The following is a 22,947-nucleotide window of genomic DNA, read 5'->3' as shown; positions in this document are numbered from 1 at the left end:
AGCTCCCTGGTGATTGTGGTAGTCCTGTTCTGGGAATAGCAAATGTGGGAAGAGTTTGTGGAAGCAACTGCCATGGGTCAGATTCCCTAGGGGCAGAGCCTGAGGCAGGTTGTAGGCTTGCTCACAGGAGAAGGGGGGCAGGGGGTGCAGCAGGGGCCAGAGAGAGGTTATAGGCTTGCTCTCAGGAGAAGGGGCGGGGCGGGGAGGCAGCAGGGCCAGGAAGGCCAGGAGCTAGGGTGAGGGTCTCCACTGCAGCCTAGCTCCATTCCCCATACTGGAAAGTTCTAAAATATGGGTTGTTTGGCAGAATTAGGCCCAGGTGAGGCAGAGGAGCTGGTTGGTCCTCGTCAGAGGTCTTCCCCAGGGAAAGGGCAGCTCTCCTGGCCGGATGGCCAAGGGCTGAGCACCAGAAGGGCTGCTGTGAGCGGTGAGCTGGCCCTCAGCAGCTAGGGAGTGGATGCTCTGGTGAAGGGGACCTGGGGAAGACTCCATCCGCATCCGCTGGGGTCAGGACCACCGGAGCCCACGTTAAGTCAGACCAGTGGCCCTATCCCCAGAGTCGGCTTCAGGAGGCCTGGATGGGGCCCAAGAATTGGCATTTCCAGTAAGTTGCCAGGTGCTGCTGGTCCACGGCCACACTCGTGACTTCACAAAATAGGCTGCGTAGATCACAGAAAACTGAAGCCTTAGTGCTTTTCTGATTATTCAAAATAGATCTGGGCTGAAATAAGTGGATTCCCGTTGTGGTCAAATAAAACTGCTTCTTAACTAGCAACAAACTAGATCTTAGCTTTTCAGGTCAGTGGGAAGAAGCGGGTTTACAAACACTAATGCATCATGGCTGAGGAGCACCGGCCAAACGTGGTGGCTTTGCCCGAGCGTTTCTGCAGGGGGAAGCCTGTTCATTGATTTTATTTTATTTTTAAGCAATCAATTTATTTATATATATATATTAACATTTTTATTTACTTATTCATGAGAGACACATAGAGGCAGAGGGAGAAGCAGGCTCCATGCCGGAAGCCAGATGCGGGACCAATCCCTGGACCCCAGGATCACGCCCTGGGCCAAAGGCAGGTGCTCAACCGCTGAGCCACCCAGGCGTCCCACATTGGTTTTATTTAAGGAGTAGGAAGTCATTCATTCTTCTAAATCAAGTTTGTAGTCCAGAGGGTGAACTGTGTCCTTGCCAGAGGCTGAGGGCATATAATGCCACAGCTCACCCAGAAGCTCCTAGAGTGTGACAGCCGTGTAGTCAGAAGTGACAGTGGGCCCTTAAATTACAGGGAGCTCAGGTCTTTGTAAGATCCCCATTTTCTGAGCCCGGAGATGCCTTAGGAATGTGCTAGGGGGCAGCCCTGCTGGCGCAGCAGTTTGGTGCCGCCTGCAGCCTGGGGTGTGATCCTGGAGACCTGGGATCGAGTCCCACATCGGGCTTCCTGCATGGAGCCTGCTTCTCCCTTGCCCTCTGCCTGTGTCTCTGCCTCTCTCTCGTCTATGAATAAATAAATAAAATCTTTAAAAAAAAAAAAAAAAGGAATGTTCTAGGGACTGGATGCGCGTTAATTATCACAGAAACCCGGTTTGTACCCCCCACTTTACATCTGGGGGTGCTCGTAGGGGTGGAGTGCCTTGCTCCAGGTCCCAGCTGGCAGGGGCCAGGCTGACCCCAGAGTCCGTGCTCCTGGTTTCAGGGCTGCCTCGTGGGTGGCTGGCTGCGGTGAATTCCACCGTCTTTCTGCCTAGAAAGCTTGGGGTTTTGCTGACTGGCCGGCCCGAGCTTCTGGACCTGCCGCGGGAGCCAATGGCCTGGGAGACCTTTCGATGCAGGATCCAGAACAGGCTACGGTAAGCATCTCTCTGCCTCCAAAGGAAGCTCATTGGCTCCGCAAAAATGCCTGTGCCAGCCCGGGTAGCTCCTGGGCCCCGTTCCCTGACTCAGCAAGCCCAAGCTCATCCGTCGGTAGTGAAGAGGCCTTGGACAGAAGGTTCTGGTGGCCAACCCCTCAACACCACCGTCCCTCCCTGGAAGCTGAATTCCAGACCGAAGCGGACAGGGAGAGGCTGGGCGTGCTGGCCGCAGAGCCCCGCAGCATGGGTCCCCGGTGACCCCTCCTGCTGCTCCTGACACGCGGTGTGGAGCCCACGTCTCCTTGGTTCGGAGCAGAAGGCTCAGCGCGGGCGCGGCCCGGGCGCGGGGGGCTTGGGCCCCTGGCGGGCAGGACCCCCAGTGACCAGCCTCCTCTCTTCAGGCTGACGGCCGTGCGGCTTGAAGGTGGCACCGCTGCTGTCATCGTGGCCTCTCCTTGGGCACATCTGCCTTGGAATCTAGAGGGCAAGGGTCTCCCCTACAACCCTAAACAAAACGGTATGTATTGTGTGGGGAGGGAGGCATCTAACAGTAACCCTGGGAGCGGGGCTCTAGGAAGGGGTACAGCGGTCCAGGCCGCTAAACAGCACTTGCCCCCCTTGGACACTTGCTCATCCACCCCGACTGCACTTTCTGGGGCTTCACCTATCTGCCTTTGGGGAGGGCCTCACCAGCTTCAAGAATAAAGTCCCATGGGTCCCTGGGTGGCTCAGCAGTTTAGTGCTGCCTGCAGCCCAGGGTGTGATCCTGGAGACCCTGGATCGAGGCCCACATCGGGCTCCCTGCATGGAGCCTGCTTCTCCCTCTGCCTGTGTCTCTGCCTCTCTCTCTCTCTCTCTGTGTGTGTGTGTGTCTATCATGAATAAATAAATAAAATCTTAAAAAAAAAAAAAAGAATAAAGTCCCAGGAGAGACGCTGGGGTGGTTCAGTCAGTTAAGCATTCCACTCTTGGCTTTGGCTCTTGGCTTTGGCTCAGGTCATGATCTCAGGGGCATGAGATCAAGCCCCGTGCCAGGCTCCCTGCTGGTGGTGGAGTGTGCTTAAGGCTTGCCCCACCTCTCTCTTTCTCTCTCTCTCTCTCTCTCTCTCTCCCCCAAAACATAAAGTACCAGGATAGAAGGCCCGTTGGGTACAATTGACATCTCTATCGCAGAGTCCAGTGCACCGTGAGGGATCCCTGTCCCTAAGACCTTGCGAAATCCCACTTTCACCAGCCTGCTTTTGATGTGCCTGGTCTGCTGGCCAATGATGGACAACAAAAGAAAAGCCCTTTACAAACAAGCCGGCCTTTGAGAGGAACAGGACAGGGGCAGTCTCAGAAAGCTGCATCCCGTTTCAGGACCTTCAGGGAAATTCCAGGCACTACATGGTCCCGTAGCAGCAGCTACCAAAGGCCGAAGCAGCAGGCCAAGAGGATTGGAGCCGGATCCCGCACCTGTTCAACTGGCCAAAGCAAGCGAGCTGGCTGCTGCTGGGGCTGGACGAGGCTCCGTCCCCAGGCCCTTCCGTGTGTTGCCGCTGTCCTGGAGCCGGAGCAGCACGGGCATCCGGGCGCGGGGAGCAGGTCGCCCGGGGCACGGGCAGGCCTGGCGTGGGGGACGCGCAGGCCTTCCGCAGCAGCGAGAAGCCGCCGCTTAGATGTGCCGTCCGTGGGTCTTAACCACTGAGTGAAAAAATCAAGATGCAAAATGAGCTCTATAGTCACGCCACGCATGACATTTATTTTTTTAATGTTTTAAAAAGATTTTATTTATTTATTAATTAATGAGAGACACAGAGAGGGGCAGAGGGAGAAGCAGGCCCCAGGCAGGGAGCCCGACATGGGACTCGATCCTGGGTCTCCAGGATCACTGGGGCTGCCCAAGGCATGACATTTAAAACGTGCACACACACACACACAAATAAAACAAAATAAATAAAGAATAAAACATGTGCACAGGGCAGCCCGGGTAGCTCAGCGGTTTAGCGCTGCCTTCCTTCTGGGGCGTGATCCTGGAGTCCCAGGATCGAATCCCACATTGGGCTCCCTGCATGGGGCCTGCTTCTCCCTCTGCCTATGTCTCTCATGAATAAATAAATAAATAAGTAAATCTTAAAAAAATAAATACATAAAATCTTTTTTTTTTTTATTAAGATTTTATTTATTTATTCATGAGAGACAGAGATTGAGAGAGAGGCAGAGACAGAAGCAGGCTCCATGCAGGGAGCCCGATGTGGGACTCGATCCCAGGTCTCCAGGATCAGGCCCTGGACTGAAGGCAGTGCTAAACCACTGAGCCACTAGGGCTGCCCAAATAAATAAAATCTTTTTTTTTCTTTTTTCTTTTTTCCAAATAAAATCTTAAAAAAAAAAAAAAAGTGTGCATGGAACGGCCTAACACATTTTTTAAGAACGCATGCAGACAGAAAGACACAGTGAGATGCGTTGGCACGGTTGGTCCAAGTATGGGAGGAGGACACAGAACCACAGAACAGAAGACGAGAAAAAATAACGTGGCGGGTGGGTTACTGTGCCCGGGCATTTCCCAGTGGAAAACCTGACGGGTGTGTATCCCTACCCACCCCGCCCCCTGGTGTGCTGGTAAATGTTTAACAAATGACTCTCCAAGGGGAAAATAAAATGCTGAGTTGTGGCGATTGCGATTTCCAAGGTGAAAAACCCTACCGTGGGGGATTTCGGGCTCCCTGTGTGACTCGCTGAAAGCAGCCTGGGGGATGCGCTTTCTGCTCTCTGGAGTGGGCTCCCCGGGGACTGTCGGTGAGCTGGCTGATAACGTGACAGTAGCTTTTTGAAAGCCAAAATATGGGTGACCAAGATAAGGCAGGATGACAGGACAGTGTCCTTCTACTTGCCGGACATCCCCTGCACCCTTCAGAAGGCTCAGACTGTAGCCAGCACCCCGGCAGGAATCTTAGATGTGCGAGAAATCTTAGATTTCTTTCCAGCTTCTTAGAAAGTGCTAGTTAGGTTTCCATCTCCCCAGTCTTGCTGACCAAATAAACTCTGACTTAAGATATATTCCCCAGATGTCTACTTTTCTCTACAGAATGTTAAAAAGAAGGTAATGGAACGGTTGCCTGGCCATCTATATATTTTTCCAGGGAAGGCAGTAAGTGCTGTTTGGCAGAGAAAGGCAATTAGCATCCTATTTCCTCGAGGGGAGCTAGTTCTTTGAAAGAATTAACCATCATCGCTGGTGGAAGGACCAGATCAGCCTCTACCAAAATAGTCAGAACTTGAAAAAAAACAAACAAACACCTCGTCATTGCCTTAGAGCAGGGTGTCTCAGCTTCGTCCCCTCCGGACATCCGGGGCCAGAGAGCTCTGTGGTGGGGGCATCCTGGCCACTGCGGGGGTTCAGAGGCACCACTGGTCCCTATCCATTCCATGCCCGTCTCCCTGTCCCTCGTGACGACCAAAATGTCTCCGGACATTGCCAAATGTCCCCTGGGGTTGGGGGGTGAAGTCACCCCTGGTTGAGGACCACTGCATTAGAAATATGCACGTCTTTAATCTTTTCATCATAATCTTCTCAAATTTTCTTTGATTTCCACTGAGGAGGCCTCGCCACGGTGACATTACAAAGACATTGTCATTCGGGTCAAGTAATGAGTGATTTGCGAGAGTTTCACGAATCTTCAGGAATTGCTTTTGTTTCTATTTCATAAATATGTACCAAGTCCCTCACACTGTAGACAACTGAGACGTGTTTTTGCACGGGCTGTCACCAAACCAACATTCTCCATTAAATGTGTTTTTCCTTAGTTTGATTTCTTAGAGAGGCCTTGGAGTGAGCCACCAAACACTGCAAGCAGCGGGCGGAGGTACGGATTACCCAGAGACTTTTGAGAAGCCTTTCAAGTGGCTTTTTTCTGCTTCGTAGCTAGCAAGGACTCCTCTTACCTCACACAACGCATTTTGATTTTGTCCTTCCTCTGAACGCTCGACAAGGTAAGGCAATTAGGACCCTTGTCCCCATTTGACCAACGAGGAAGCTGAAGCTCCGAGAGATTGAGGTCAAACCGTCACCAAGGTAACCCAACTTCCTAATGGCAACACAGAGCCTGAAAACCAGGAGCCCTGAGCCCTCACGAGATCCTACTGCCCCTCACCACACAGGACTTCGTGGCTTTCTGGAAGTTTCCGAAGAGAAGTCAAGAGAAAAGAGGGAGGGAGGGAAGGAGAGACAGTGGGAGACGGGGACAGAGAAGTAAAGGAAATGAGAAAAAGGAAGGACGTGAATCTCCTACATTATAATTCATAACTGTCTCATGTTAAAACGAAACATATTGTTTTTACTGCTAAAGCCCAATTAACAAGCGGTAAAACAGAAAAATTCCCTCTGTTGCTCTGCACTGTGTGTAGTATTTCTTCCTGAGACCTTACTTAAGCTTTCAAATAAAAATCGATTTTCTGGAGTCTTCTGAAATCCAAGGTGTTAAAGACTTCCAGACTCACGGGCCCAGACATCCCGGTGCTTGGGGCCACACAAGTCTCCCTTCACTGTCAGTTAACCTGAATTTGCAAGAATTCCCGGAAGGCAAATAAAAGGACCCGGACACTGCCGGTCTTTCTTCCATGACACCATCTATCTAACAGGTCTCTATTTGAGCTGACCCTTCTCGTGCTAGGAGACTGTTCCTACAAACCAATTTATTTCTGCAGAAGCCCTTTTCTTAGATGATGTGCCATTTAAAAAAAAAAAAAAAGATTTTATTTATTTATTTATGAGAGAGAGAGAGAGAGAGAGAGGCAGAGACACAGGCAGAGGGAGAAGTAGGCTCCATGCAGGGAGCCTGACGTAGGACTCGATCCCAGGTCTCCAGGATCACGCCCTGGGCCGAAGGCAGGTGCTAAACTGCTGAGCCACCCAGGGATCCCCTAATACTGTATTTTTTTAGGCTGTGTCCCCCTCGCCTTTTTTTTTTTGTAACACTTTGAGAATTAGAATTGGTCTTTGTTCTCTTCATTGATAAAATCTGTTTCCCTTGCAATCTACTACTAAAATCTTTCACCTGAAAATTAAACTCTTAGCTTATTACCCTAAACTGGGGCAAGGGGGAGGGGTCATCGCATTCTTTTCCGTAAAAGGGCAGATAGTAAATATTTCAGGTTTTGTGGGCTATGGAAGGCCTGTGTCATATATTCCTTCCTTTTTTTAACAATGCTTTCAGCAATTAATTTTAAATGGGCCCTAACTAACCCACTTGGAATGAGTTGGAACAACTTTACTTATCCATACTTCTGAAGACAAACTGAAGGGAACTGAAGCTCACGTGCTGGTAATTCGGAAGGGCTGGTGGAGAAAGGAGTCTTCCAGCGGGTGACCCTGACTTTGCTTGGTTTTGCCTTAAGAAGCCCGAACCCAGGGAAGCTGATCAACAGGGATAAAACTGAAATGAAAGCACAGACAACAAGGCCAGTTTATTTTACACAGACTCCCGAGGTAGTTAATGTGGGAAACAGCAGGCTAGTCATTAAAACCCTCTCTGGGGTTAGTTCATTCAGCACACATCTCATTCACGCTCACGAGGCCAAAACGAGGTCAAAATGAGCACAAATCAAGCCCTGGAGAAGAATCCAGGCCATGGGCAGTGTCTCCAAGCTATGGATCCCAATTTCCCTAAAACAGCTCAGCAGATTCCAGTGAAGGTAAGAGAACTTTATTTTGATAAAAATGTCCTCTTGAAGCCGGCCCTTTCTCCCATCACTAGAAAGCAGCCTTATCTGTAAAAAGCAATCCATTTATTTAGACATACTCTTTTTAGGCAACTTTAACTTTTTCCACCGGCGTAGGACCACTCTGTACTTTTCACTTTCCGTTTTCTCCTCCAACACTTTTTTCAGGAGAACTCTCATGACTGTCTCTGTTTCAGCTTCTTTATCCTCTCCAATTAGAAGATCCAATGTATCTCCCACTTTCACCTGAAAATTAAAAGAAAAGTCAGCCTTTGTTGCATCTTGGGAAACGCAGGCCAATGCAAATATACTTAAGTCTATTTTTTAAGATTTTATTTATTTATTCATGAGAGAGAGAGAGAGAGAGGCAGAAACACAGGCAGAGGGAGAAGCAGGCTCCATGCAGGGAGCCTGACGTGGGGCTCGATCCTGGGTCTCCAGGTTCAGGCCCTGGGCTGAAGGCGGTGCTAAACCGCTGAGCCACCCAGGCTGCCCTAAGTTTACTTTTTTAGTAATCTCTACACCCAACGTGGGGCTCAAACTCATGGCCCTGAGATCAAGAGTCGCATGCTTCACTGACTGAGCACGCCAGGTGGCCTGCAAACCCTTTTATTTATTTTTTTTTTTAAACACTTTTACTTTGATTTTTTTTATCAGGGGACCATCATTACCCAGAGGAGCAAGTGAGAAAAGGCAGTAACTCCTCTGAAGGCGTCCCTTCTCCTTAGCGCCTCCAGGTGAAAGGGCCTCACTCAGGATGCCTCCAACACCCTTGCCCAGTAGCATCTGTGTCCTTCCATCAGACCTAGACAGCTGGCTGCTATATGGGCAGCTCCTGTGAGGTGTGGCTCAAATACCGCTACGGGGTGATTGAAGGAAACACACGGAGGCACTTGTTTTGGTAACAATGACAAGAGACAAACAGGACACAATCTAGAGTATGTGCATAGTAATGATTACCAGCACTGAGACAACCATTTCCAGTATGACTTTTCATTGATTTCATCCCAGATGAGCTACATAATTGGGGATGGGGCAGTTTGTTTAAAATTAGTCCCTGTGGAATAACGCTTGGCTGTATCTCTTAGAGAAATGGTAAAGAAACTTCTCTTCCACACTGATTAACCCCAGTGATGCCACATCATTAAGTAGACAGGACTTAATTCACAAAGGTGGAATGTCACAGAAAAGAGGATCAAGTTGGATGCTGACTTACTTAGTGGGTTCAAAGGGCTAGGGTCAAACCCATTCTTGCCCAGATAGGAGCCTTGGGCTGAGCAGTGTGGGATATGTCCTAGGGCGGTCATACCAGTACTGGCAGGGACAGCCCATGGTGGAGACCTGGTCCTGACAGCTCAGGATTCTAGGGGATCTGCCCAGTGACTCAGGAAGGGGCTAAATGGATGGAGATGCCATATGCAGCTTCTACTAGAACACAAGCCAGGAATGACTGGGGCCATCTCAGACCACTCAACACTGCTTCCAACGAGGCGGGAAGCCACCCCACGTGTGGGCCAAAGACCCTAAGTGGGCACACAAGGCCATTTAAAAAGCCTACTGGAGGGTTTCTGTTTAAGAAGTATGGTGCCATTTTTACCTTATTTTCTAATTAATGCTCTCTGAGGCAATCCCAAACTCATGCTGTTAAAAAACATCCTGACCTCACCAGGGCAAGCTCATTCTCATACTCGTTCTGTCACCCATTCAAGGGCTCAATATTCAGTCGTCCACGACATGGGAATACACACGTCTGCCACAATGCCATACTGGTCAACCCAGGCAGCTTAGAGCAGCTAGACGTGAAACTCACGCAGCAGCTGATTATAAACTGTTAACTTAAAAAGCAAAACAAAACAAAACAAAACAAAAAAACCGTTAACTTTCTCCCTTTGGGCTGAGAAGCAGAAAGGCTCACTCCACTAGGAGGCATGCAGACTGCTTCTCCCCCAGGGTCTGAGGCATGGGCTGACCCAGGCATCATCTAGGGGCGCTGTCCTCCTGTAGTTCTTAAGAGTTCAACAACAAAAAAAATGACCATTTGGCCCAACGTGTGTGGACATTTACAATCGATGTCCAGATATACAGAAATACAAGGCTTGAGAACTCTGCTTTATATTTTTCAGCATGACTTTATTTATTTTTAAGATTTTATTTATTTATTCATGAGAGAGAGAGAGGCAGAGACACAGGCAGAAGGGAAGCAGGCTCCATGCAGGGAGCCCAACGTGGGACTCGATGCCGGGTCTCCAGGATCACGCCCTGGGCTAAAGGCGGCGCTAAACCGCTAAACTGCTGAGCCACCAGGGCTGCCCATCAGCATGACTTTATTTCATTAAAATTCACTTTTTAATAAGTAACAAATGCTTGTGATACAAAATATAAAAGTTACAAAAGGATACACAGAGAAAAGGGAACCCTTCTTCACAACCCTTCATATCCCTTCACAGATGTACTGTGTGAGTAATATCTGTCCCTTAAAAAAGCAGGCTAGCGTGTAGCTGAGCAGCAGATCCCTTTGGTAGCTTACTTCTAAGGCAGAGAAAAGGAAAGGAATGTTTCTCCTCTAGCTAGTCAATCCCAGGGAGAGAAGAGTGTAGGAAGCTTCAGTCCCCACACTCGGGCTCTACATACCCTTTGTCTAAGTCAGCAGAGACCCAGCACCTGGTTCACAGCTTACAGAGAAGCTCTGCTCTGCTACAGGAGGGGGGTTAGAGCCGGGGCATCAGAAAACTGCCTGACCCTGTAGCGCCAGCAGCGAGGCACAGCCCCGTGCAGCAGGCCACGGAAGGGGAGGCGTCCTTTATTCCCTGCAAGGGCCTGTCCTTTCTGCTGTGGGAGACGGCACAGCAGACACAAAGCAAAACTGGCTGGGATTACGGGCTGTTCCAAATATCTACATTTCAAATCTCCCCTTAGCTGCAGTTACTATGGCTACAGGCCTCCTAGTAACAAGGCAGTCGAGTGTTAACACTGGCCCCTTCCTCTGCTGACCCTCAGGAGAAATCTGGAAGGCAGCCGAGACAACGGAACACCCAAGGCAGAATGAAGCAGCAGCAATTAGACTGTAGTTAACAATATCTCAAAGCAGAGGGCGAAAAATAGATTCGTGGTGTTTGTAAATGAGGCCCCGGCACAGAGGTATGGTGCATGGAGAGCAGGGCTCGTCTTAGGAACACCTCGCCTGAGGAGAGGGGGCAGGGCTGCAACCCGGAAAAAGCACTTCTGGGCGGAGAAGAGCCTGATCTCCAGAGGCAGGTGTGGAAATCAGTGCCTGATTTCCTGCAGCTCCCAGGAGCAATGACTGGCAAGCCGAACCTGCTAGCTCAGGTGCCATCCCAGATTGTGGACCTTGGACTCCACCGTGAGCCAGGAACTGGCGGGTTCCCCAACCCCTCCTGTCCATTTAGCCCGAAAAACCTGTATGATCCCAGAGATCGAGGGCTCTGAAAAGCCTCGGTGCTCCCCGGGATCTGTGGCCACCAGCTCAGATTCCCCCCCTGTCCCAGGGCAAAAGGATGTATAGTTCAAGCCCTCCAGCCCCAGGGTTGTGAAATATGAAACAAGCTTAAAAGCAATCTCCACAAGTGTGTCTAACTTCCCTGGAACATTTGTTCCCTAGACGCTAAGAGACTGTGTCTGCTGCTAATGCCTCCTGTGTCTGTGTCTTCCAAACTTTCTAAGAGTCTCTGTCATACGCTTTTTTATTGTGCTTTTAACTTTTACTATCGTTATTATTTTTCCAATTATAAAAGTAATTTATACTTGTAAAAAATTCAGAAAACACAAAGAATGAAGGAAATATAACCCATAAGATGCCCCAGAGAAAAATACTAGATGCATGTATATATGCAACTTATTTGACAAAACATGTAATTTTAACAGTGTATATACGCATATATACATACATATGATACATATATACATATACCATATATGTATGACTTATTGTAACAACACTGGATACTGGAAATACATTTTCTTGTATCTGATTTCTTTCGCTTAACAACAGTCTTACTATGGGCCTGTCAGAAAATGGGGAATCTCTTTTTTGATAGCTGCTCGGCACACAGAGCAGGGCACATAGCAAATGCGGGGGCGGGGGGTGCGGTGGGGACTGCTGAACTGAATAGAATCACACATCTGCTCAGGTAACAGCAGTCCAGAAACTTCTACATGGACCAACTGTTTCTTTTCAGTCTCATTATTAGCATTTCATGGGGCTAATGACTTGGAAGTTAGATGGATTTTTACCAGTTGTGATAGTGGCCTATCTTATAATTTTAAAGAAAAAGGGAAAGCTTTATCTTCAAGTCATTAAAGCTGCAAAAGAGCAAGTGGTTTGTGTGACTGAAGTTGGCTGGTGATTCTCACCGGCTTGACCAGGCCCATGGGGAGTTGCCCAGGGGGTAACACAGATACACACAAGGAGCCACTGATGCCCCCATGTAAGCAGCCTGAGGGGAAACTCGGGTGGCACTGAGTACTGGCACAGCAACGGACAAAAATATCTGGCTGTCATAATGGCTCACCGTTCTGCTTTTCTTCCATAATTTTTCCCCATTCAGCCTGAGTTCACCTTTGTAGAATGCATCTTCCACTTTGCTTAAAAAAAAAAAAAAAAAAAAAAAGAGTCAAATGCTTTGAAATAGAAATATATTCAGAACAATTATATACAAGCTTGAGAAAAACACCTGCCATTAATGCTTATTCTGACAGTGACCAGCCTGTCCACAAAATCTCCATGCTCGGTGCGCGTGCTGAACCGCTGCAAAGATCTGCTGGTATCATCAGGCAGGTAAGCTTTGTCAGGGCCTGGGGTACTCCACCTGACTCCCGCGGCGCCCCCAGGCAAAGCGAGGGCTCCCGTGATTCATGACCACCAAAGGGCTCTGGGCTCTGAGAGAAAAACCAGGCACCACACGTACGGTGAGGCCATTAAAAAATCCTCTGCTAGTCTGAGGTTGGGGAAATTCCAATCCAGCAGCTGCTGATCTTAATGTAATTGCTAGGGCAACTAGACCAGGAGAGGATGCTGACAAAAATCAGTACGCACTTCTCTTGCTGTTCTGACTCCAGGTGATTAACATCTGGGGTTCTGCTTAATAATAACAGCAGCAGCTACTTCTCTGGGGAAGAGAGAGCCCCCCCCCCCCCAAGTTTGCCAGATTTTAGAGAACATTCGGTAAATCCCAACAAGGATGCTTATAGGCTCAGTCACCTTTATGAGTCCTTAAGCTTCATGGATTTAAAAAATTAAACTATGCCATTAAATTAGGTCATAAAGGTATAAATTACACATGGAAATCTTTCTGAATATATTATCTATACCATGATTCTTACCTTGCATGCAGTACGCACACAATGACTGCTAAAGGAATGAATGAACAATGGGGGTCACTATTCTTATATAATTAGCCTAGCAGAGAGAACAAGAATACTCAAGAAATCTTGAAAGTTCCACTTGTCTTCATGCACTATGTATGAACACACATAGCATTTTCTTCATAATAGCTAACATGTATCGAGTACCTACTATGTATAAGGTCCTGTTAAAATGCTTTATTATTTTTGAAATTTAAATCCAATTTAATTAACATAGTGTATTATTAGTTTCAGAGATAGAGGTTGGTGATTCACCAGTTGCACATAACACCCAGTGCTCATCACGTGTCCTCCTTAATGCCCAGCCGCCCCCCATCTCCCCTGCAGGGACCCGCAGTTTGTTTCCTATGACTAAGAATCTCTATGGTTTGTCTCCCTCTCTGATTTTTGTCTTCTTTTCCCCCTCCCTTCCCTTATGATCTTGTTTTGTTTCTTAAATTCCACATATGAGTGAAATCATATATTTGTCTTTCTCTGACCTATTTCGCTTAGCATTATATCCTCTAGTTCCATCTACTAAATGCTTTAGACAGAGGAGCACCAACTTCTAAAGTAAGTGCTATTTTACATTTTACAAATGAGGAAACTGAAGTTTAGGAAATTCAAGGAACTTGCCCATGCTCACTCGGGGCACAAGGGGTCTAGCTGTAGAGCCTGCATTCTTTACCACCACATCACACTGCTTCTGTTGCTTCTAAAAGGTACCTTCTTACACAGTGGCATTTGTGAAATCCAGGCGTGGTTTTCTGTCGCTATCTACCTCTAACATGGTCATTACTTTCCTCAAGAAGCTGGTATTAAATTGGTGGTTCATCTTAGAGTCGACTGTGTCTTAGAATCAGGGAAATATGGCACATGGGATGTGCAGGCAATCACCTGACTTCCTGCGGAGTGTTTTCATCTGTAGAAGGAAATAACTGAAAACAGGTGACCTGGAAGGTCCTCTCATATCTGTGGCTGCTCCTCACCAAAATATGGGCTGAGTGATCGGAAATACTGCATTAAAATGACAAAAAGACTAAGGATTCTGTAATAAAATGCACATCATACTTACTTTCTTCCAACATCTAGGCCTGTCTTTAGGATAACATCATACCGGAAAGACTGCACTACTTTTTCCAGGTCTTTATAGTCTTTGACCACACTGGGGTCATCCTCGAGCTCCTCTTCCCGCTCACTCATCTCACGATCACTCTCTTCATCAGAGTCCTCTTCCTCTTCGGCCTTTTGCTGAGTCTTCTTAGTGGATTTTTTAGAGCTTATATTACTTTTAAGTCTTATGGAAAATGGAAAAATATATTCTGGAGATATTAAAAGCCCTGGGAGTCTCAGTGAGAAAACGTTATGGAAAAATGTTTTACAATTTGATGTGTTTAACTGGGTACTAGAAAAATATAAGTATCGATTCCAGGAAGCACAGAGTTTATATGGAGGTGTCCCTTGTAGCGCTCCCCAAAGTCCAATCCAGGCATCTGGCTTTCTCAAAACACTGGCAGGCAATCTGACACTAGTCATAGCCATGGTGCATATAACCTGAAACAGACAATAATTCAGTTGTATTTCACAAGCGAAGTGTCTTGGAATTCTGACAACATAAACCATACATACCTTGAACACTTTGTCAGTACTATACTTATTCTCCCCTACAAAAGACCATATTGGTCTGCATGGACGCAGGGCTGTGAACTATATGCCATGGTGAGTCTGCCGGCTGTGCTCACCTCATAGGGTGGCCCTAAAGGTGGAACTAAATACTAGTATCTATGAAAACACTGGTTCTCCTCTTCTCTAGCCCCCAAATTAGCTTGGATACTGATTGTTACTGAAAAATATTAACAATAGTTCTTTTTTTTAAAAAAAGATTTTTAATTTATTTATTCATTAGAGACACAGGCAGAGGGAGAAGCAGGCTCCATGCAGGAAGCCCGACGTGGGACTCGATCCCGGGACACCAGGATCAGGCCCTGAGCCAAAGGCAGACGCTTAACTGCTGAGCCACCCAGGCGTCCCTAACAATAGTTCTAAAAAAAAGAAAAACATCTCATGGAGAGAAAGACTTGTTTGTTGACATACTTTACCTTCTCACAATATTGACTTTGACAAGGAAGGACACCAAGTCACAACTTCGCAAAACTCAGCGAGAATCTTTTAATTTCAACCCCAAAGCCCAGCAAATCAGAGCTAGCAATGAGCAGCTTAGACAGACCTGGATTTTACCTCCTTTTCCATCTTCCTCCTACTGTTTAACAGAGGCATTAGCTAGCAGAGAAGGAAGGGGCCAGGAGACCCACAAACTAGGTAATTGTTTCCTGAGGCATTGAGGTGCTGACGTGCCAGAGAGTAGTCAATTCCTATGTTACCTCAAAGGCGGCAGAAACCATCTTATGATTGGTAGCAAACCTTCCCAAGTACATCAAGATGGCTTTAGAGACCACGATTTAGTAATTTGAGAACCGCTGCCATATGGTCAGTATCTTCATACCTTGAGTCTGTGAATGACTTTCCATGGTGCCAAGGCTATACTTTCAGACAGATTTCTTTGATGATGGCTTCAATGATTTTTCCTTCCTACTTTCCATTCATTACAAAGCTGACAATAGCAATTACCTGTAAGCCCACTCAAAAGCACATAGCTAGCTACTTCCAAGTTATATTTGTTAACATTTGGGGCCTTATTTTTGTTGGCATGAACAAGGCAGACAAGACAAGCTCAACTCTGGATCTCACTGCTCTTGGGACCCCAATCTGCATTTAACTGAGAAATAAAGCAGGCACAACTTAAGGGTTGTTTTTTTAACATAACTATAACTTGAAATAATTTTTAAATGCCATGAAATCCAGAGTACTCTAACGTACTGACTGGAAACTATTTGAAGCACCTTATTATTATTATTTTTTGAAGCACCTTAAAGAGAAATAATTTTTATACATATTCTAATAGAGAATGAATAATAACTGCGCATAGAAAAAAAAACCTTAAATTTTATAGAAGCAGGGATTAAGGAAGAAAACAGAATATTTCAGTAGTTCCTAGACTTTGTATTTCATGGATCACGACAATCAAAAATTAAGGGGCGTCTAGCCGGCTTAGTTGGTGGAGCATGCGACTCTTGACCTTGGGGTTGTGGGTTCAAGCCCCACACTGGGTGTAGAGATAACTTAAATAAAATCTTAAGAACCACCCCCACCCCGCAAAAAAACAAACAAACAAACAAACAAAAACGTTGCCTAATGGTGGATGTTTTGCCATGTAAATTTTTTTTAAAGTAGTAATTGCTGAGGTGCCTGGGTGGCTCAGGTGGCTAAGCGTCTGCCTTCAACTCAGGTCATGATCCTGGGATCCAGCCTCATTGGGCTTCCTGCTCAGTAGGGAGTCTGCTGCTCGCTCCCTCTGCTTCTCTCTCCACCACGTGTGCATGCACTCTCTCAACTAAGTAAATAGAATCTTTCTTTCTTTCTTTTTTTTAAAGATTTTTTTTATTTATGAGAGACAAGAGAGAGGCAGAGACACAGGCAGAGGGAGAAGCAGGCTCCATGCACTGGGAGCCTGATGTGGGACTCAATCCCGGGACTCCACGATCACGCCCTGGGCTGAAGGCGGCGCTAAACTGCTAAGCCACCCAGGGATCCCGAGTAAAAGAATCTTAAAAAGTAAATAAATAAAGTAGCAGTTGCTACTCTTCTCATCATAATTAAAGAAGATTTCAATGATTATTTGTGAAACATATTTTCATGGTAGAAAATTTGAAAAAGATATAAAGAAAATTCAAACCACCGAAATCCATTCTACAACAACCATTGTTAACATTTTAACATATGTTCTTCACAGTGTAAAATTTTCAGAAAAGTAATTCTCTCATAAGCAGAGCCTTTCATACCTTCCCACACTCCCAAAATACATAGGAAAGTTAACCATAGGCGGTCAGAGCTCTCTACTATCAGCCTCAGAAATTCTGTGTTGGTCCTAAGTTCTAGACTCATTAGAATTTACCCAGCTGATGTCCAAGTTATGGGCCAAGACAGCCCTGGCTGAAATCACCACTTACTGGTGGGCCTAGACCAGACTGGTTAATAAGATGCTCTTGTAACACGGAAGGTAAAGGCTGGCATTGAGGATGATAATTTGCCTATCTTTAGGTGTTTTTAAAACTGTGGGTCATAAGCCATTAAAATTTTTACTTTTTTTAGAACTAAAACTAAAGGCACCAGAGTGTCTCAGTTGCTTAAGCAACTGCCTTCAGCTCAGGTCATGATCCTGGGGTCCTGGAATCAAGTCCCTGTGTTGGGTTCCCTCCTTAGTGGGGAGTCTGCTTCCCCCTCTCCCTCTGCTTATGCTCTCTCACATTTTCCCTGTCAAACAAATACATCTTAAAAAAAAAAACAAAACTAAACTAAAACTGCAAAGTATAGAAAATATTACAGTACATCAGGGGCATGTGGGTAGCTCAGTCGTTAAGCATCTGCTTTTGGCTCAGGTTGTGGTCCGGGGGTCCTGGGATCAAGTGCCGCATTGGGCTCCCTGCAGGGAGCCTCCTTCTCCCTCTGCCTGTGTCTCTGCCTCCCTCTCTGTATCTTTCTTGAATAAATAAATAAAATCTTAAAAAAAAATACACATACACATATATAAGGATATACACATATACCCTGGGTCACCATGGAAAATGTGTATGTAGATAGCAGTAAAAAAAAGTTTGAAAACACTGGTCTAAGGACTTCAGCAAATTGTGCTTTGCTATCAGGTATAATGCCAAAGGCCATAGGTATGCCTGGGAGCCGAGAACCTGGCTGCACGTTCCCACCCAACTAACAACACTCCCAGAACCTTAAGTATCTACAGAGATGAAAGGGGCAGCCTCTCCAGGGAGGACTCTGTACAGGGCCCTCACTTTACAGAGGGCCACAAAGGAGACTTGGAGCAATTTAACAATCTGTACGAACAGCCAGGATTCAATGACAAGTCGTCTTAACGCTCATTGTTTACGATGGGTCAGGTCCTGCCTGTTAATTCACTTATTCCTTCCAACCAGCTCTTCTCAGTTACAGGGTCACACAAATACTAAGTGGATTCAACCCCAGGCTCCCTGGCTAAGGCAGGGCTCTTCAGCACCGTGCTCAACTGCCTGCCAGTCTTCTGTTCCTTCTGCTGCACCATGAAATTTAGGTCTCTTTTTCTCTTGAACAAAAACCAACTTTCACCAACTGCAATACCAGAGAGAACGGGCAGTTTCAGCAGCAGAAGAGTGGAAGGAACCGTTGCCCTGACGTAGAAGTCCTAAGGGAGACACCTTAGGAGGGGGAAGTCCTGTCCCATCCTAGGGCAGTCTCTGGAACCCCTCACTTCCTTCCCCAAGTCCTGCCTTTATACCACACTGTTACCTTTTGTGAGGAATGCCCCGATATCATCATATTGCTCTTTGTATGTATCACAAACACATCACATTTACCTACGCGAGGAAACTTTTACTGGCACAAAATAACTATTTAAAATCATACTCACATGGAAAGAATTAACATAACCAAAATGTCAAGCCCTGCATTATTTCCGTTTATTAGCTACTCCCTCTTTGTGATCTGCTTCACTCTCTAGCAGGCAAACGTTGGTACAGGCTGAAGTTTAGATAAAATTTATGAACATAAAATTGAGAAAACACGTTAACCTAATTTTTGCTGGAGATGATGACCATCTGTAGCAGTGGACACCCAGGGCCACGGGGCAGAGTCTGAGAACCAAGGTTCTACCACAGAGCGGGGAGTGTTGGAGGAGAGGGCTCACCAGGCCTCAACCCCCTCCTGGACTAGAAGAGCAGTGCTGGCAAATACTGGGGTTCCTTATAGTCCATTTGAAGAAAGGATTCTATTACTGGAAAAAAAAAATGTATCTGTCCTTTTAGCACAGCTTCTCTGTCTTCCGGGCTTCACACAGGACCCAATAACCCCTCCCAGCCCTCCACTGCCCTTTTCCAAAGTTCTGTTGCACCAATGCTAGTGTCTTTTGCACTATTCTCATCTCCCAAACTCTAAGGGTAGTGACCGGGCAGGAACTGGGCCTCCTTCCTCATTCCCATTCCCCAACCAGCTCGGCACATATAGAAGCCAGTGAATACTTGCAGATTCGTTTTCCAGAAATGAAGTGGGCATCCTAACCATCACTGCATCCGACCCTCCTTCACTCATTCGCCTGCATACACCAAGCAGCCAGGTAGCTGAGGCCTGCGTATAAAACATACAGTTCTTGCCCTCAAGGAACTGCTATTTGAGGGCAATGGGGGCAAGTAAACTGGCTGTCAGGGACCGAAGTGAAAGCTGACGTCCAAAGGAGGCTGGATTTAGCACAGGCTAAAAGCCTGGAGCAGGGATGCCTGAGAAGAGTTCTAATGGCAAAGGTGGCCTCAAACAGAACCTTGGGGAAGCAGCAAGTTATAACTGTGATTTTCAGTTCCTAACGGACCGTTCTCATTAGCATGCTGTGATTTCTCTCACTGAATAACCAACCAATCTTCTCTTAATCCCATTAAATACCAGCTACAACTTTCCTTGTTTGTTCCTCTTTACAACAAAACTCCTCAGAAAGTGTTGTCTCTATTCTCCTTGATGTCTCTCATTTTCTAAATCCAAAAGGTCACTTGTTAGTCCTATCTTGTTGGACTTCTCAGCAGCATCTGAAATAACCGATCACTCCCCTCCTCTTCACTTGGTTTCCAGGACATCTTGCCCTTGGTTTTCCTCCCACTTTACCTGCTGTTCCGTCTCTTCTCCCAGATACCTTAATGTTGGAGGGCCCCTGGGCTCAATTTCTGGCCTGCTTCTTTCTTGTCTACATTCACTTTATCAATCGGCTTTGACAAATGCGTATCAAGACGCTAATCACTTCTGTGGCTTTAAATACTGCCCATCTGCCAACTAATCCCCAAGCTATAGCCCCATTCCAGACCTTTCTCCCAAATCCCAGACATGTTTATCTGTGCAGAAAAGAGTTAACATAGCAGGCTTGAGACTATCCTTAGAAGGGCCTGCTTGCAAAGGTGGGCCTTTGGCTGGCATCTGGAAACTTGGATTTCAGGATGCGCACCATTCTCAGAACGGACAGGAGTCGCTCACTGCACCTAAACTGTTTGTACAATTTCTTAGGCTGAGTACCTGCTTTCCTTCTGGGAGTCCTGAATTTTGGTACATGCTAGGCAGACAGTGCCTATGTGACTAAAGCCAATCAACACCCCAGGAAGAGTCTAATAGCCTCCCTGATAGATATTTCAGGGCAGGAACTGGGCCTCCTTCCCATCTCCATCCCCAACCAGCTCGGCACATGCCAGGGAGCACAACTTGTCGCTGGGGACTTAAGCACGTCCTAGGAGAGTCCACTGGGAGAGGACTCTTGGGAGACCACGACGTTTCCTGCACACTTTGTCCTGTGCATCTTTTCCCTTTGCTGAGTGTGCTTTGTATCTTTTTGCTGTGATAAATCACAGCCATGAGCCAGAGCCAAGTCCTGTTGAATCTTCCTAATGAATCCATGAGCCTAGGGGTGGTCCTGGGGACTCCTGACACAATATGCAAATGCCTGATACCTCCATGTGGATGTGTAACAGGTACCTCAAGCTTTATTGGTCCCCTGACATGTCCCCAACCCTAAATCTGTTCCTGCTATACAGCCTTCCTCATCTCAGTGAATGAGAACTCCACCCTCGTAGGTGCTAAGAACAAAAGTTTCCAGTCTTTCTTGACTCTCCTTCATAGCCACATCCACCATCAGGCAATTATGTTGGCTCTATCTTCAAAACCTGTCCCATATCCCATCACCTCTCACCACTTCCACTGCTACCACAGACTTAGGTCACCATGATACATGATGACAGTAATACTACAAAGGCTCCATTAGAGTCTACTTCCCACAGAGCAGTTGATTCTTTCAAAAAGTCATTGACACTGACCGGATCACTCCTACAAAAGCACTGAGAAAAGGTTACCGGCTCTACGTGATCTGGTCTCCCCATTTCCTCTCTGACCTTATCTCTTGCCACTCTCCACCTCTGCTCCCTCTGGTCCAGTCACACTGGCTTTCTTTCTTTTTTTTTTTTTTTTAAAGATTTTATTTATTTATTCATGATAGACATAAGAGAGAAAGCGGGGCAGAGACACAGGCAGAGGGAGAAGCAGGCTCCATCCTGGGAGCCTGATGCCGGACTCAATCCCGGGACTCCAGGATCATGCCCTGGGCCAAAGGCAGGTGCCAAACCGCTGAGCCACCTAGGGATCCCCTACACTGGCTTTCCTGATGCTCCTCACATACTGGGTAAGGTCTTTGTCCCAGCTGCACCTAGAAGACGCTTACCCCAGATAACAGCATAGGGAACTCATTTTCTTCAACTCAACTCAAAGGTCACCTCAACGCTGTCTGCTCATTCCAATTTTATTTTTTTAAAAATTTATTCATGAGAGACCCAGAGAGAGAGGCAGAGACACAGAGGGAGAGTCAGGCTCCATGTGGGGAGCCTGAAGTGGGACTTGATCCTGGGACCCCCGAGGGTCACCGCCTGAGTGGAAGGGAGACGCTCAACCACTGAGCCAACATCCCATTTTATTTAATGAGCATCTTGCCCTCCCAATCTCCCCTTACTCTGCTCTACTTTTTTTCGGCCATAGCACTCTCACCTATCAGTTTACTTTTTTTTTTTTCTTTTTGGACCGTCTCCCCTAATAGAATATAAACACCAAAAGGGCAGGACTCTTCACCTGTATGTTTTCCTCTGCTGAATCCCAACTGCCCAGAACAGTGCCTGGCACAAGGTGAGTGCTTAACTAGCCGCCGTGGAATGAAAGTAAAGACCAAGAGAAATGGGGACGCCGGGGAGGCTCGGCGGTTGAGCCTCTGCCTTCAGCTCAGTTCTTAACCCCGGAACCCAGGTCGTGACCCCGGGATCGAGTTGAGCATCTGCCTTCGGCTCAGGTCATGACCCTGGGGTCGAGGTGAGCATCTGCCTTTGGCTCAGGTCGTGACCCCGGGATCGAGTTGAGCATCTGCCTTCGGCTCAGGTCATGACCCTGGGACCCAGGTCGTGACCCCGGGATCGAGTCCCACGTCGGGCTCCCTGCATGGAGCCTGCTTCTCCCTCTGCCTGTGTCTCTGCCTCTCTCTGTGTCTCTCATGAATAAATAAATCACATCTTTAAAAAAAAAAAAAAAGATCAAGAGAAATGGAGCATCAGAATGAACCCAGAAAAGATCCCCCCGAGCTGGAGCCGGCCTGCAGGGCAAGAGGCTGGCTCTCCGGAGGCCCTGCCCTCAAGGTCTGGACTTGGCCCCGAGCACGTGCATCACGGAAGTGCCCCGACAGCGGCGTGCGCCGGGCAGCGGAGATGAAGACGGCTGCAAGCCCGGAGGTCTGCGGCGAGATCCTCGGGAGGCCAGAGACGTGAGCACAGCGACGGCCGGAGGGCAGGAGGGCGGCCCTTGACCCGCGGGGCTCCCGCCGGGCGCCGCTGCCGGCCGCGAGCCTGTCCCCTGCGCTAGAGGACCCGGGCGGCTGCTGCGGGGCCGACGGCGGCGGGGCCGCCCCTCGCGGAGGCCTCCCGCGTGGCCCCCCCGCGCCCCCCCCGCGGGCCGCGCACCTTCCCGGGTCTTCAAGGTCAAAGGAAGCTGGGCACCTGCGTCCTCGAGCGCCGGGCCGCGTTCGGGGCCAGCCGTGGCGGCCGGGCGGGCGCCCCGAGGCCGGCCGCGCTCGGGGCAGGACGCGGGCCGCTCCCGCGGAGCCCGGGCAGCAGCGCACGCAGGGCGGAGGCGCTCGGCGCGCCCCGGCTTCACGCGTGCGCGCCGCGAACCACGGACGGCCGCCGCCCTCTCCCGAGTCCCTCCCGGGGCCGCGCGGAACGACGCCCCGCCCCCGCCCGCCGAGGCCCCGCCCCCAGGCCCCGCCCCTTCCGTCAGCGCCGCCGCGGGGAGAGCGGGCCGCGCGGGGCGCACGGGCGCGGTGCCGGCGGCGCAGCGACCCCTGCTGGAGGCCGCGCCCCGGAGGACTGC

General features: G+C 48.1%; 1 protein-coding gene across 2 annotated transcripts; it reads right to left on the bottom strand.

Moving 5' to 3' along the window:
* Positions 1-7,271: 7,271 nt before the first annotated feature.
* Positions 7,272-22,798, bottom strand: MTRES1 (mitochondrial transcription rescue factor 1). Of its 2 annotated transcripts, none has more exons than XM_072738225.1 (4): positions 22,539-22,798; positions 13,988-14,466; positions 12,081-12,153; positions 7,272-7,797 (listed from the first exon to the last, which is right to left on the bottom strand). In XM_072738225.1, exons 2-4 carry the CDS (start codon positions 14,452-14,454, stop codon positions 7,618-7,620), a joined length of 720 nt encoding a protein of 239 aa, XP_072594326.1. In that variant the 5' UTR covers positions 14,455-14,466; positions 22,539-22,798; the 3' UTR covers positions 7,272-7,617. The 2 variants fall into 2 exon arrangements, with proteins under 2 accessions (XP_072594326.1, XP_072594331.1); XM_072738230.1 differs by having other exon boundaries at positions 22,575-22,798.
* Positions 22,799-22,947: the final 149 nt, after the last annotated feature.

Source organism: Vulpes vulpes, chromosome 1, assembly GCF_048418805.1.
Source record: "Vulpes vulpes isolate BD-2025 chromosome 1, VulVul3, whole genome shotgun sequence".
NCBI classification, from domain to species: Eukaryota; Metazoa; Chordata; class Mammalia; order Carnivora; family Canidae; genus Vulpes; species Vulpes vulpes.
Note: the sequence above shows the minus strand (reverse complement) of the source record. Positions and strands in the feature narration are given on the sequence as shown.

Coding starts and splice junctions, on each gene's coding strand:
- MTRES1 (XM_072738225.1), bottom strand. CDS start 14,454: ATGGCTATGACTAGTGTCAGATTGCCTGCCAGTGTTTTGAGAAAGCCA. Junction 12,154..13,987: donor GGCCTAGATGTTGGAAGAAA/GTAAGTATGATG, acceptor TTTTTTTTTAAG/CAAAGTGGAAGATGCATTCT. Junction 7,798..12,080: donor TATGGAAGAAAAGCAGAACG/GTGAGCCATTAT, acceptor TTTAATTTTCAG/GTGAAAGTGGGAGATACATT.